Source organism: Scyliorhinus torazame, chromosome 8 (genome assembly GCF_047496885.1).
Source record: "Scyliorhinus torazame isolate Kashiwa2021f chromosome 8, sScyTor2.1, whole genome shotgun sequence".
Lineage (NCBI taxonomy): Eukaryota > Metazoa > Chordata > Chondrichthyes > Carcharhiniformes > Scyliorhinidae > Scyliorhinus > Scyliorhinus torazame.
Genome location: NC_092714.1, coordinates 218,124,933 through 218,140,276, shown reverse-complemented (window position 1 = coordinate 218,140,276; position 15,344 = coordinate 218,124,933). Strand labels below are relative to the sequence as shown.

The 15,344-nt window shown below is 48.3% G+C and overlaps 1 protein-coding gene across 3 annotated transcripts in view; it reads right to left on the bottom strand.

The window, feature by feature from the left end:
- LOC140428374 (cadherin-4-like) overlaps nucleotides 1-15,344 on the bottom strand; it is a 1,038,564-nt gene that overhangs the window by 142,455 nt on the left and 880,765 nt on the right. For all 3 annotated transcript variants that reach the window (XM_072514764.1, XM_072514766.1, XM_072514765.1), the window contains one exon: nucleotides 2,810-2,995. In XM_072514764.1, coding sequence (XP_072370865.1) covers nucleotides 2,810-2,995 — 186 coding nt within the window. The remainder of the gene's footprint in view (nucleotides 1-2,809; nucleotides 2,996-15,344) is intronic.

Here is a 15,344-nt window from a genome sequence, read left to right as displayed (position 1 = left end):
ACTGAAGGCACTTGCTCGTGGTCTCCAAGGCAAAAGGGTTAGATCCCAGGGCCTCGGTAGATCAGGCAAGCACATATTAGAGTGAGTTTAGCTGTTCCCCTCGAATATGCAGATTTGCCAAATACTGATTCCGCCCACAATGGGCAGGATTCAGATCTTGACGTCTCGCGAGATCGCGTTAGATCTCACAGGGTGGCGAGCCGGGTAGATCTCAGAAGTTGGATCTCCCGGCATCTACCCGCCGTGCCACCTTTCGGGCGCAACGCAGCCAGTAGATCGCACCCTTCAATGTTGACATTGCCCAAGGGCTGTTATTAAAGCTGAGCTGAACTTTTAAGCTCCATTACCAATAATCTCAGCCGAGACAGTTTGAAGAGTTCTAACTGTCTTTGATGTGGTTAATGAAAAGAAGCTGGTTTGTTTTCATAACAGATTGATCACTTGAGCGAATTATAAAAAAATTGGATGTGTTTCACAAATGAGAGTTTTTTCACTGTCAAGTGTGTATAAGGGAGAGTTCTTAGATTGTTTGTAGTTTAAATGTTTTCATTTTCACAAGCCTCCTCAAATATCTTCCTAGTGGATACTGGGTGAGTGACTATGTAGGTGGCCTGGGGTGTATGATAGGACACAGGGGTATGAGGGGCATGGGCAAATGGTGGTAGCATGGGGACATGTTAAAGCATGGGTGAGTATTGGGGGGGGTGGTGTTGGATGGGGGTATGGGGTGAGCGCTTGAGGACCTATCAATCTTTTACACAACTTGATTAATGTCTCAGGGAACCGAAGTGGGCCCTCTACCTCAGCATTCTTCCACCTCCAAGGCCACCTCAGAACTACATCCAGAAACATGGGCCTGACTTGATCACATCCCGCCCCTCTCAGAGCAAACATTGTGCATTAGAAATGGTTCAGACAATTCTGGAAATAGCATCAATGAGTGGCATGGTTATCAGCAATGATTACCCTTGTTATGATGCTCTTTATAATTGTTATCAACAGTGGCTCTGAACACAAAGCGTGAAAGAAAATCAATTGAGTCCATGTTTCTGAGCAAACAGTGCTGTACTCAATTTGGGAGATTGTGTATTCATCAATTCTTCATGGAATTAATGTTTAGTCAGTGGGCAGCACGGCGGCGCAGTGGTTAGCACTGCTGCCTCCTGGCCCCCGGTCACTGTCCGTGTGGAGTTTGCACATTCTCCCCGTGTCTGCATGCTATCGCCCCCACAACCCAAAGATGTGCCGGGTAGGTGGATTGGCCACGCTAAATTGCCCCTTAATTGGAAATGTTTAAAAATAATTTATCTTTTGTCAGGCTACAAGCCGAGTGGATACACACCGACTTAATTTTGCCGTTGTCATTCAGATAGTCAATGTCAGTGGCTCAACTGCAATCTCAACAGTCCAATCCTGATGTGATACAGAAAACCTCAACTGGAGACATATTTCCACATGTACTGGGGAACCAAAGAATGTTCCAAATAAGAACCAATTATTGGAACCACTTACTGCAAGGATTATTGTGGGCCTATTTTAATGATGTAATTGAGGTTACAGTTACTTTGATTTAGTACAAGTAATTCTGAAATAAGACCAATGTGTTGGTCAGCTACATTCAATGAAATAAAACTGTTTCACAAAGAAGGCAACTTTACACAATATTTAGAAGCTTTACTCAGATTATGCAGCATTTTGAGTGCAGAAAAAAATCATCAATAGATCAGTTTTATTGAGATTTGTATTTGTAAAGCCTCACTGATTTCATAGTCTTTGCCAGACCTAATTAACTGCCTGTGTTTCTGTCTCTGTTCTTTTAAAATCAGCCTTCGTTCAGTCATTCACATCACATCAACGCTTACTCGTGGACATTTAAATCACCTTCACCTCAGTCTTTAAATTAAATGGTTGCACTTTGCTTTAAAATGACAACATAAAAGTAACTCTTTTCCCAAACTCTTAGTGGAAAATGGTCAAAAAACAAAATCAAAAACTATGACAGGGACTGAGATACTACCAACGAGCAAATAATCATCTGTGGATCACTTCAGCAACTCAATTTACAAGATTTATAGATCTCATCGGGCGCAAGAAATGCTGAATTATTTAGCATTCCAGCTAAAAGAGATGTGGAACAGCCACCATGAGGATGGCGAGGCAAGATTTATATCCTATGAGTGTACTCGTCTGATGAGATGTGACCATAAGCAGTACAGGTAAACCACAGCCCAACAAGACAAGTGAACCAGAAATTATACCCCATGGGTTTTCATAAGATGTCTTGATCTATTAAACATAATTTAGAATAACTAATAAGATAAATTGATTAAAAAAGGTATACTGTATCCCATGGTATACTATATTCCATGGTATATCATATTTCTTTGGTTCCATACAAATATAAACAGTATAAAAGTTTGTAAATCATCCCAGATTCTTAGTTGGGAGCCAAGTAAGACAGTTTCGCATTTCAGAATGACAACACGGTCACATCAATTCTCCAACACATCAAGCAAAGCTCGCTGCTGAAGCATGAGCTTATATGTTCACCAAGTCTTACAATTACAAATAATTTATTCACCTGAGTAATTCCTACAATTTCTTTGGACATATCTGAGTATTGGCCGTAAAGGGCTAGAAAGGGTCATCAATGAACATCTCAACCTTGCTGCGGACCTCAGATTTCTTGTGAGCAATGCCAGGGGAGATCCACTAGTACGGCAATGTTTTCCAAAATGTGTGCCTGCACCTGTTTCAAAAATAATTGTGAATACAAAAAATGACAAAAATTTCACTAAAAGCGCCTTACCTTTATCACTGTGACGATACCGTCATTGGTGACTGGGTCAGTTTTAATAGCAAAATGGCCAGCAGGGTCTCCACTGACAATCCGGTACACTGCATTCCAGTTTGAAGTGTGTGGCTGGTCTCGATCTGTGACTGTCAGGTTAGCAACAATTACATCTAGTCTGTTCTCTTGAACTTCTCCATAGTACTAGGAATAAAAAAATTATTCTTAAAAAAAGGTGCACATTATTTAGCATATCTCACCGAATTGTACAGGTTCACAACATCCTACAGGCTAAATATATTTAGCTTTAGTTACTTGACAACAGAAACCAAACAATCCAGATGCATAACTGCAATTATTGTACTTCAAATTAACAGATTGATGTACCTTCCTTTGTATTTATCCTGATGAAGGAGCAAGTCCAAATGTCATCATTTACTGTACATCACAACAAACAAAGTTCAAGAAACGCTTTGCAATTATCTTTTCCTATGTGATTTTCTAATAAAAGTACGCATGAAAGCCCATTTTAAATATAGCGAAGTAAAATAGAAATACAATATATTAAAGTGATCTGGGAGACTCGCCAATAAACAGAAGTTAGAATTTAGTAATCCATTACTCAACTAATTATTTTAGTAATCAAAAGTGTGTCTAGATACTCTAAACTCTTAATGAGCAGTGTTTAAATATGCATTAGTGACTTGCATAATAGTAGGTTAACAGGGAACCATTCAGCTGCTCTTTTATGTTACCGTTTCTTAGCCAGTACAAAATCTGTAATTGTTATTGTCATGATATTCAGGTAAACATCATGGTGCAAACATACATACAGACTGACGGACAGATCAACGGACCAATCAATACACAGACAACATCACAGCCAATCACAGGCAAGAGCATACACACTATAAAACGGGGAACATGACACTTCCCGCTCATTCCAGCAGGAGACAGTTCAGGGCACAGAGCTCACAGCAAGCCACTCAGACATCCACCATGTGCTGAGTGCCACTCCAAGATAGTGTTAGGGATAGGTCCACAGATTCAAGGGTAATGAACGAACCACAGCAACCAGTTTACCATTGTAAATATTGTTAGTAATAAAACTGAGTTGTACCATCCGCAACCGTGTTGGTTCGTCTGTGTAGCAGAGCACCCAACACGACAGTTATTATTTGCCATGTTCCCATCAAAGAAGGTTAAGATCACCAGGAGACGTGTTACAAAGTTCTGAGCTGGGAATGGATCTTGGGTTGTCAGCCCTCCAAGGTTGGCCTAGAGATCTCCAGGAATGAAAGATCAATCTTGAGGACACTGCTGTGTGCAATCCGGGAGAAAAATCAGCAGGACATTAGAAAAAATTGTTTTAAATTTTCTTTGAACATATCTCTGACATTAAAAAAAAAGAACATGGGGGGTGGAGAAAGGCTATTTGGCTGACAATCAAATATCATTCAATTGGGTAATGAGTCTTTTTACTTTCCAAATTGGTGTTAGAAGGCATAGAGTTATGAGGATGGGTGTGTTGGCTGACTAATGGCTGGAGTGTGGAGTAACTCGTGATGAAACCTCCAGGAATACATTTAGTCACAGTTGTCAACCCAAAGTGGATATATCCAGGTACTTAGGATTCATCCTCAGGTCAAGACCTGGGTGTCTCGGTGGCACTGATGCCTCACGGTGCCAAGGACACGGTTTGATTCCGGCCCCGGGTCACTGTCCATGTGGAGTTTGCACATTCTTCCCATGGCTGCGTGGGTCTCACCCCCACACCCAAAGATGTGCAGGGTAGGTGGATTTGCCGCACTAAATTGCCCCTTAATTGGAAAGAAATTCTGGGTTTGATTTGTTTCAGGTATCCCCTTGCCTTAGTGTCGAGTTTGCTCTCTAAAATTAGTACATTACAGATCCTTTGTCCCCAACTGATATAGTTGGATAGTTAAATTTACGTTAAATGTTTCCAAACTTGATTGCAAACATTTTTCCCTTTGTCATTAAATTGATATTTACTTGTACTCTACTCTCTCCATTAGTATTTAATGCTTAACAATGCAACATTTTTGTTTCCTTTGTATTTTCTATTGGCAACACTTTCCCACACAATTGCTGCTTTCCACCTCAATTCAACACAGCAAAGGGACAAGGGTGAGACTGGCAATTCACAGAGCGCTGCATGATCTTGCTGAGGAAGACAATGTCACATGGGGGAGGGGGTGAAACTGGTCTATGCAAGTAGATTGAAGACTTATTATGAATCCGCAGCTTGTGCAGCACTTTGCTGGTTTTTATTTTCCAACAACTTGCGAAAAACTGCCAAGAATTTTCATTCAAACCAAGTAAGAGTGACAGTGAGATGACAAAGGAGTCTGTTAAAAAGTTTGAAATATTGTTTTGTGAACGTCAATGGAAAGAAGATTGGACGTGGTGTAAATTGAGCTGCTAAGTCGCGAAAAATTTGTTTGGCACGGTTGGCATAAACCAATTTCACCCTCACACAGTACAAAACCCTAAAAGGCAAAGGCTGCACTTGTGCAGTTAAGCAGCCATGGCCAACTAGTGACGAAAAAATTGATGACAGAAAAGCAAATGTTGAAAACTAGAAAACTAGTTCAGCTATAGAAAGTCAGAGAGTGAGTAAATATGCAAAAATAAAATATAAAAACAAACCTGCACGACACATCAAAGTCACAGGGTGCAATTTTCCCACCATGTTGCGCAAGGTGCACCACGGGATAGGCCCAAATCGAGATTCACGTCGAGATTCTATAGCTGAACCAGTTTTCTAGTTTTCAACATTTGCTTTTCTGTCACCAGTTTTTCCGTCATTGGCTGGCCATGGCTGCTCAGCTGCGCAAGTGCAGCCTTTGCCATTTTGCAATTCACCTGGCCCGCTCCTGATCCATATCTCGCCCAAAAATGGCGAGAAGCTCATTAAGCCTAATTTGCATTAATTTAAATCTCATTAACGGCATTGAAGTCAAATGCAGCTTTTCCCGGGAGTCATCCGACTCCCCAGCTGGAAGACACACAAGCGTTGTTTAGTATTCTGCTACCAAAACCGAAACCTGGCGCAATGGCAACCGAGGGGAGGTGAGGTGGTAAGCAGCCCTCTCCATTTAAGGCTTGCAGCTCAAGGACACCGCAGCTGCTGCCCCATTTCTAAGGGGTGGGTGGGAGGGGTGGGGGGGGCAGGGGTCAGGGGCGTCTGGGTTGTTCCCCAGGCTGGAAGGGTCACATTCAGCGGATGGGGTTGAGGGGCTTGGTGTCTGTGAGGCCTTCAGGCCATCCTTAAATATTGTTGAGACACATAACAGGGGTAACCACAGTTTCAGCCTGTCTGTCCTATCAAATTCTCCCCGGACAGAGTTTGCTGCAGCTTCTCTCATGAAAGTCAAACTCACCCCCTGTCACTGTGAGCAGCTTCGAGCTTCACAGCTATTTCAAAGGAGAGATTAGCCTTGTTAGTTGTGAGAGCACTTCACATTCCTGAATTCTCGTGTGCCTCCTCAAGGAACAGGTGACCTGTCTGAGAGGATGATTAGTGGACTGGATATCCTGCAACCTTTGATGCCTGATCGGTGTGTCTGAACTCCAGGAGCATCAGTAAGATAGAGGCAGCTGCCAACAATTAAACACTAAAGAGCAGGGCTTCATCCCTGAGAGCCGTCTCGCGGTCAAAGGGTAGGTATCTGGATGAGTGCAAGATAGCTGGGCATGATCACCCTAATGTTGTTGGCAGAGGTCTGGGGTTAAGGGATTCCTGATATGGCTGGTAGTGAGTGTGCAGAGTGAGGTTTGCTAGCACAACTGGCTTTCTGGATAGCGCACTGAGAAGGCAGGACAGTCATGGTAACGGTGGGTGAGACTTGGGAGATGTGAGGTTCCCATCGAGAGAAGACCTAACTCATTGTTGGTCTCTCTCATTCTCAAATTCCTTCCAGATACAAAAATGTTTGCTGGAGTTGATCACGTGGAGTCTGCCCTCTCTATGCTTGCTACAGCCAAGGCAGACCGATACCAAAGCAAGACCAAAGCAGGCTGAAGGCGACACCACATATTCAGCGGGCTGCCGTACATCCTCAAGACCAGGCCACCCACCAGGCTGTGGAGGGGGCCAGAAGGGGAGGCAAGTGACATGCCTTAGTGAATAGGAGTTATTGGCCTTTCAATAAGCTGATGGACAGCATATGCGGCAGAAGACTGCATCTCAAGAGACAGTGCGGCATCTGTGCCATGTCCTCGCGGACATAGCACTCCGTGAGGGAGGAGGAAACCGCTCCCGATGGCTGTGAGGGTCACTGCAGCACTAAATATCTATGACACTGGGTCATTCCAGGGCTCCAGCAGGGGCCTGTGTTGCATTTCATAGTTATCTGCCCATAGGTGCATCCTGGAGGTGACGGATAGTCCGTATACCCCGGCATCTGACTATATCACCTTTGACCTGGACCAGGCCCCTCCAATGCCCAGGCTGCAGGTTTTGCTGCCATCGCCAGAATGCCGCGAGACCGGGGGGGGGGGGGCATTGATGGCACGCATGTCACCCTGCGAGCAGCCCTATATTAGCAGGAAGGGATTCAATTCAGGATGTTTAGATTGTGTGCAACCACCGCCTAAGAATCATGCACGTGTGTGCCGCTACACTGGGAGCGTGCATGGCAGCTACATCCTGGGGCACTAGGAGATCCCTGATGTCTTCGAGGACTAGTCCAGGGTGACGGGTTGGCTCGTGAGGGACAAGGGGTACCTGCTGAGGTCATGGCTGATGATGCCGGTGAGGAAGCCAAAGACCGAGGCGTAGACACGATATAAAGAAGCCAACGTGGCCACCCGTGCTGCCATTGAATGCTGCATCGGATTACTCAAAATGCGGTTCTGTTGCCTGTACCAGGTGGAGCTCTACATTACCCAAAAGAGAAAATGCTGGAAAATCTCAGCAGGTCTGGCAGCATCTGTAAGGAACTGAAAGAGCTAACTTTTCGAGTCCAAATGAGCTTTGTCAAAGCTAAAAGGCATAGAAAGTGGGAGATATTTATATTCTAGGGAGAGGGAATGAAAGATGAGTCGTAACCACAGAAACCAAGGAAAAAGAGTGCTAATGGCAGTCCCCAGAGAGACTAAAAGGTGTGAAAGGCCAAACAGCAGAGAAACTAAAATCAGAGGGTAAACTGTGACAGATGTAGATGTGGGGGGAGGGGGGACATGGGTGGGAGAGAGGTAAAATGAGAAAAAGGAGCAAAGGGGAAGTAAAGAAGAGAAAAGGAAATGAAAGGGGGGATAAGATAGGGAGAAAGAGTGGGGGGTGAAAGAAATATACATAAAGCAAGACAAGAAAGAAATAAAAGGTAAAAGACAGTTAAAATGAAATGGAATGAAAACAAAGGGGTCGCGATGGGGGAGAGCTAATCATCTGAAGTTGTTGAATACAATGTTGAGACCGGAAGGCAGTAGCGTGCTGAATCAGAAGATGAGATTCTGTTCCTCCAGTTTGCATTGAACTGCACTGGAACATTGTAGCAGGCCCACGACAGACATGTAGGCATGGGAGCAGAGTCTTGTGTTAAAACAGCAAGTAAAAGGAGGGTCAGGATCCTCAATGCGCACAAACCAAAGGTGCTCAGTAAAGCGATCACCCAGTCTACATTTGGTCTCTCCGATATAGAGGAGACCACAGAGTTTATTTTTCCCCCCACACCTACATCTGTCACAGCTTATCCTCTGATTTTAACTTTGACAAAGGGTCATCTGGACTCAAAACCTAGCTCTTTTCTTTCATTACAGATGCTGCCAGACCTGATGAGATTTTTCAGCATTTTCACTTTTGGTTTCAGATTTCAGCATCCATATTAATTTGTTTTTATCCAGAGCTCTACAGTACACCTCTCTGAGGATCCTCCGCTTTGTGGTGGTCTATTGTGCCCTCCATAATCTTGCACCGTACTGGGGTGACATGCTGGACGAGGAGGAGGAACATGTGGCCCTGTCTGAGGAGGAGGAGAAAGAGCCTGAGGTGGAGCCGGAAGATGGAGGACAGACGGCAGCAAGTCTCTGACATACAAGAAGGACCAGGGAAACCCTCAACATTTCTAGCTTCTTGTGAGACGGGCCTGCGTCAGTCAGCTCAACACAACCACCCACCTTAACCCCAATCTCCCCCATCCCATCATACCGCCCCTTCACCAACCACCCAGTTTTCTCCTTTCAAGGCCCATGTGACATCACTCCAGGGTGATGGACTAACCTCACTGTCAGTCACTGCTCTTTCTCCTTGGGCTTTCCTGCGATCTCCAGCACCTTTCCTCATAGGGGGTGATGACTCGGATCCCTGGTATCCTGCCACCCCCCCCCCCCCACCCTCATCTTTGCCCTTTCCCTCTTAATATGGGCTATCATCTCTAGCGGGGACAAGGAAAGGATATTGTGAGCTGCATGCTTGATGGTTCAGGGGGGTTTATAGCAGCTGACAAGTGTGGGCTGCACGCAGACATGAAGGGGTTAAGATGATGAGTGCCAGGGCGGTTTGAGGAAACTTGGAGGTTGGATGTTGGAAGAGTGCAAGGTGTTGGCTAGTGGATTGAGGGGGGGAAGAAGGGAAGGGACTGGGAAATTGAAGGGTGGCAGGCAGGACTGATGACCAGGAGAGAGGTAGTAACTTACCCTTCCAGCCCGTAGGAGCTTGTTCATCTGCTTGCTACATTGGACAGCGGTCCTCCTGGTCATGCTGCCTGCACATACTGCAGCTGTCACTGCCGCCCAGGCGGCATTGCTGGCCCTGCTGCTGGTTTCCCCTCCGGCGAACAGGGTGCCCCGCCTCTCATCCACTGGGCGAGAAGCCTGACCAGGTCGGCATCACCAAAGAGCGGAGCAGGTTTTCGCACTGCCATGCTCGTGTCTTGACTGGGAGTCAGTGCTGAGGGAATGTTTAAAAGCAGCTCCCCCTTGTGTGGCGCACAAAGACTCCGTGAGACGAATAGAGTGAAGTCGATGAGGCTTTATTAAGCGTGTCTGTTCCCCAGCAGCCCGATAGTAAACTGGCATGCGGGGGAAGGCACCGGCTTCTTATACTTCGCCTTCAGGGCGGAGTATGAGGTCAACGGCCAACCAGGACCCGGGATCTGTCAGCCAATGACATTAGGGCTTCCAGTCCCACATGACCCCCAATACATACTACCACATTCACCCCTTGTCAAAAATGAACCCGGCGGGGTGATGCTTCGTATGGTGGTAAGGGTTTACAGTACTGGTCCTGGGAGGAGAGAACAGTTACATGGTAGGACCGTATTGGACAGTATCGTCCTGTTACAACTATTTACAGAGGAGATATGAAAAACAAAATGTTCATTGGACAGTCCATCTTTGTTTTACATCGACGCCACGAGTCGGTCGGGCGGTCTGGTCGTCCGTGTCGATCGCCTCGGCCCCGGCGGTGGTGGTGGTGCTTGTACCAGCGTTGTCGCCTCCGGGAACCGCACGGTTTTAGCTGTCGGTGCAAAGGGGAGGGGGGCTGATCCTCCTGGGAAGGGGGCGGTCGCGGGGTGCGGCGGTGGCAGGAAGGGGGGCGGTTGGGTTGATGGTGCCGGGGGGGTGTGCGTGGTGCCGGCGGGTGCCAGATCCCGCAGGGAGACCGTGTCCTGTCGGCCGTCGGGGTACTCCACGTAGGCGTACTGGGGGTTTGCGTGGAGGAGGTGAACCCTTTCGACCAACGGGTCCGCCTTATGTGCCCGCACGTGCTTTCGGAGCAGGATGGGTCCTGGGGCCGCCAGCCAGGTCGGCAGCGACGTTCCAGAGGAGGACCTCCTAGGGAAGACAAGGAGACGCTCGTGAGGCGTTTGATTAGTGCTCGTACATAATAACGACCGGATGGAATGGAGAGCGTCCGGGAGGACCTCCTGCCACCGTGAAACTGGGAGATCCCTGGACCGTAGAGCCAGTAGGACGGCCTTCCAGACCGTGCCGTTCTCCCTTTCTACTTGCCCGTTCCCCCGGGGGTTGTAGCTGGTCGTCCTGCTTGAAGCTATACCCTTGCTGAGCAGGAACTGGCGCAGCTCGTCACTCATGAAAGAGGACCCCCTGTCGCTGTGGACGTATGCGGGGTAACCGAACAGTGTGAATATGCTGTTCAGGGCTTTAATGACTGTGGCCGCGGTCATGTCGGAGCAGGGAATGGCAAAAGGGAAGCGGGAGTATTCGTCCACTACATTAAGGAAATACGCGTTGCCAATACATACTACCACACCTTGTTAGTGCGCAGCTGAGGCATGAGTCAGGCAATCTGGATGGCGAGGGAGGCAGGCATGGCGAGATTCATATGGGGCTCATTCTTTGCACTGAGTGCAGGTGAATACAGGCGCGATCTTGCTATTACAGTTGGCATGAAACACCAGACCAAACTTGCCCAAAAAAGTCATTTTTCGGGTGAATTGCGCCCATGGTAGACTAAAAGAAAAGTTGCAGTAAAGGGGAAGACTTCAATGGATAATAAGTAAATTATAGACTTTTCAAAAATTCTTTCACAGTGTGTGGACATTTGTTACAGAACGCTAATTGCCCTTGAGATGGTGGTGGTGAGCCACCTTCTTGAAATAGCTGCAACCCATCTGGCATCTATAGCTATTGTGGTCATGGCAGAGAGCAGTTAAGAGTCAATCGCATGGTTGTGGCTCTGGAGTCACATGTAGGCCAGACCAGGTAAGGATGGCAGATTTCCTTCCCTAAAGGACATTAGCGAACCAGATCGGTTTTTACAACAATTGAAGATAGCTTCATGGCACAATTACTGAGAGGAATTTTCAACTCCACTTTTATTAGTTGTTAAATTCCATCAGCTGCCATATTGGGATTTGAACCCCTGTGCATTAAGCATTATCCTGGGCCTATAGAATATGAGTCCTGTAAAGTTACCACTACCCCGATGTATATGTTTGATAATAAAGAGGAAAGATATCAGTGGCACGAGGAACCTAAAATAAGTTAGGGTTGGAATACAGGTGATTTAATATAATCTTAAAAAAAACAATTTTACTATTGTGGTCTTGGATTGGAAAATTGCAAATTCCATTGTTAGAGATGGGAGGGAGGAAGAATGCACTAACTACATACCTCTCAATTTGAAATCAGTTTTGGGGAAGCAACTAGAATATATGTTGGTAACAATGGGTGAAATCGTCCCTTCTGCAGTCTATGTTCAGTAGCGGGCGCAAAAGTGATTCCTCAAGTGGGGTAGGATGCTGACTATGCACGATATTGCATTGCTCAGCTCATTAAATATGCATCTGTGAGGAGATCACCAATTCTCGGGGTGGTGGCAGGCTGGAAGTCATCGTCTACCCCCCCCCCCTCCCCCCTCCCCCCGCCATCACCTTATGGAACGAAGGTCCAAGCGCCATATTTAAAGGACAGCCCAACAGCCTGCACTGCCCGCTTTACCTTTGCGCGGGCATTACTCCCCCCTACCCCACTAACCCTTCTTCCCCTCCTTGGCCATTCTCTAAGCAACTTGCACTTTCACCAGCAAACATAGACTGGTATTCACAGCTGCAACCGAAAGAGGACAATGCAGCGGCAACTCTGTGATGCGCGATCAATTACAATCAAAGACGAAGGAGTAACATAACTGAAGGCTTTAATCGACTAGAACTGGTCCCCAGCAGCTTCGGTACAGAAAGTGAGGGCTGCTGGGATGGCACCGGTTCTTATACCCCGCCTGTCAAGGCGGAGCTACGTACCAACAGCCAATGGTAAACTCCTAGGTTTAACCAATGGTCTTCAGCCTCTCGGGTACTGCAATACTGTAATAACTGGTAATACCACATTCACTCCCTGTTAAAAAAGAGTCCGGCGGGAGTGGTGGCCAGTGGTAACAATTTTCATCTAACATGGTATGATCAGATATGGAGGTACCGTGATATCTCCTTACAGAGATGTCGAGAATATTTACAAGCGTGGAAGAAATCTACATTCAGTGTTCGTTTACAGTTACAGTTACAGTGAAGCAATCAGTCGGTCGGGTGGCCTGGTCGTCCTCCTGGATCGTCTGGGCTTCGGTGGTGATTCTGGTGGGGGTCCGGGTGTCTGCGACTCCGTGAGCGTGGCTTCGGCCTCCATGGCAGTTTCGTCACCCCTAGGCGGCGCTGGTGGGGCAAACGGTTGACACAAGAGGGGGGGCGCCTGTAGGGGGCATTGGTGGGTGGGAGGGCCGAGGCAGGAGCGGCAGGAGGACTGACCCTCCAGTGAGGTGCTGTGGGGGGTGGAGGGGTGGGGGGGGTGGGGGTAATAGTTCGGGTGCGCGTGGGGTTCCGGCTGGTGCCAGGTCCCGAAGGGAGACTGTATCTTGCAGGCAGTCAGGGAACGCCACGTAGACGTACTGGGGGTTAGCGTGCAGCAGGTGGACCCTCTTGACCAACGGGTCCAACTTGTGTGCCCGCACGTGCTTCTGAAGCAGGATGGGTACGGGTGTTGCTAGCCAGGATTGGAGCGAGGTCCCGGAGGAGGGCTTCCTGGGGAAGAGAAGGAGACGTTCATGAGGCGTCTGGTTGGTAGTTGTACAGAGCAGAGACCGGATGGCGTGGAGGGCCTTCGGTAGGACCTCTTGCCAGCGGGAGACTGGGAGGTTGCTGGATCGTAGGGCCAGTAGAACGGTCTTCCAGACAGTTCCGTTCTCCCTCTCTACCTGCCCATTTACCCGGGGGTTGTAACTGGTCGTCCTGCTTGAGGCAATGCCTCTGTTGAGCAGGAATTGACGCAGTTCGTCGCTCATAAAGGAGGACCCCCTATCACTGTGTATGTACGCGGGTAAACGAACAGTGTAAAGATACCCTGGAGGGCCTTGATGACGGTGGTTGCGGTCATGTCTGGGGAGGGGATGGCGAATGGGAACCGGGAGGACTCATCAATCACGTTCAGGAAATACGTGTTGCGGTCGGTGGAGGGCAGGGGGCCTTTGAAGTCAATGCTGAGGCATTCAAAGGGACGGGAAGCCTTTATCAGGTGCGCCGGTAGAAGTGCGGTTTGCACTCCGCGCATATTTGGCAGTCCCTGGTGACAGTCCTGACCTCCTCGATGGAGTAGGGCAGGTTGCGGGTCTTAATAAAGTGGAAAAAACGACTGACCCCCGGGTGGCAGAGGTCCGCGTGGAGGGCTCGGAGGCGGTCCACTTGTGCAGTGGCACATGTGCTGTGGGACAGGGCATCAAGAGGCTCGTTTAGCTTCCCAGGACAGTACAAGATCTCGTAGTTGTAGGTGGAGAGTTCTATCCTCCACCACAAGATCTTGTCATTTTTTATCTTGCCCCCTGTGCATTATCGAACATGAATGCCACTGACCGTTGGTCAGTGAGGAGAGTGAATCTCCTGCCGACCAGGTAATGCCTCCAATGTCTCACAGCTTCTACTATGGCTTGTGCCTCTTTTTCGACCGAGGAATGGCGAATTTCAGAAGCATGGAGGGTACGGGAGAAGAAGGCCACGGGTCTGCCCGCTTGGTTGAGGGTAGCGGCCAGAGCTACGTCGCATCGCTCTCGACCTGGAATGGGAGGGACTCGTCGACGGCATGCATCGTGGCCTTTGCAAAGTCTGCTTTGATGCGGCTGAAGGCATGGCGGGCATCCGTCGACAGGGGGAAGGTTGTGGACTGGATCAGGGGTCGGGCTTTGTCTGCGTAGTTAGGGACCCACTGGGCGTAATAACTGAAAAACCCAAGGCAGCGCTTCAGGGCCTTGGAGCAGTGAGGGGCGGGGAACTCCATAAGTGGGTGCATGCGTTCAGGGTCGGGGCCTATATCTCCATTTCGCACCACGTAGCCGAGGATGGCTAGGCGGTCGGTGCTAAATACGCATTTATCCTTATTATACGTTAAGTTAAGGATTTTCGCGGTCTGGAGAAATTTTCGGAGGTTGGTGTCGTGGTCCTGCTGGTCATGGCCGCAGATGGTGACGTTATCAAGATACGGGAATGTTGCGCGTAAGCCGTACCGGTCATCCATTCGGTCCATCTCTCGCTGGAAGACCGAGACCCTGTTAGTGACACCAAAGGGAAACCTTAAAGATTGATAGAGCCCGCCATCTGCTTCGAAGGCAGTGTATTTGCCGTTACTAGTACGGAGGGGTAGCTGATGGGAGACGGACTTGAGATCCACCGTGGAGAAGACCTTGTATTGCGCGATCCTGTTTATCAGGTCGGATATGCGGGGGAGAGGATACGCGCCCAGCTGCGTAAACCTGTTGATGCTCTGACTGTAGTCAATGACCATCCTATGTTTCTCCCCGATCTTTACCACCACTACTTCGGCTCTCCAGGGTCTGTTGCTAGCTTCAATGACCCCTTCCCTCAATAGCCTTTGGACCTCTGACCTGATGAAGGTCCTGTTCTGGGCACTGTACCGTCTGCTCCTCGTGGCACCGGGTTTGCAATCCGGGGTGAGGTTCGCAAACAGGGATGGCGGGTCGACCTTAAGGGTCGCGAGGCCGCAGACAGTAAGGGGGGTTATAGGGCTGCCAAATTTAAAGGTCAGGCTTTGCAAGTTACATTGGAAGTCCAACCCCAGGAGTGTTCCC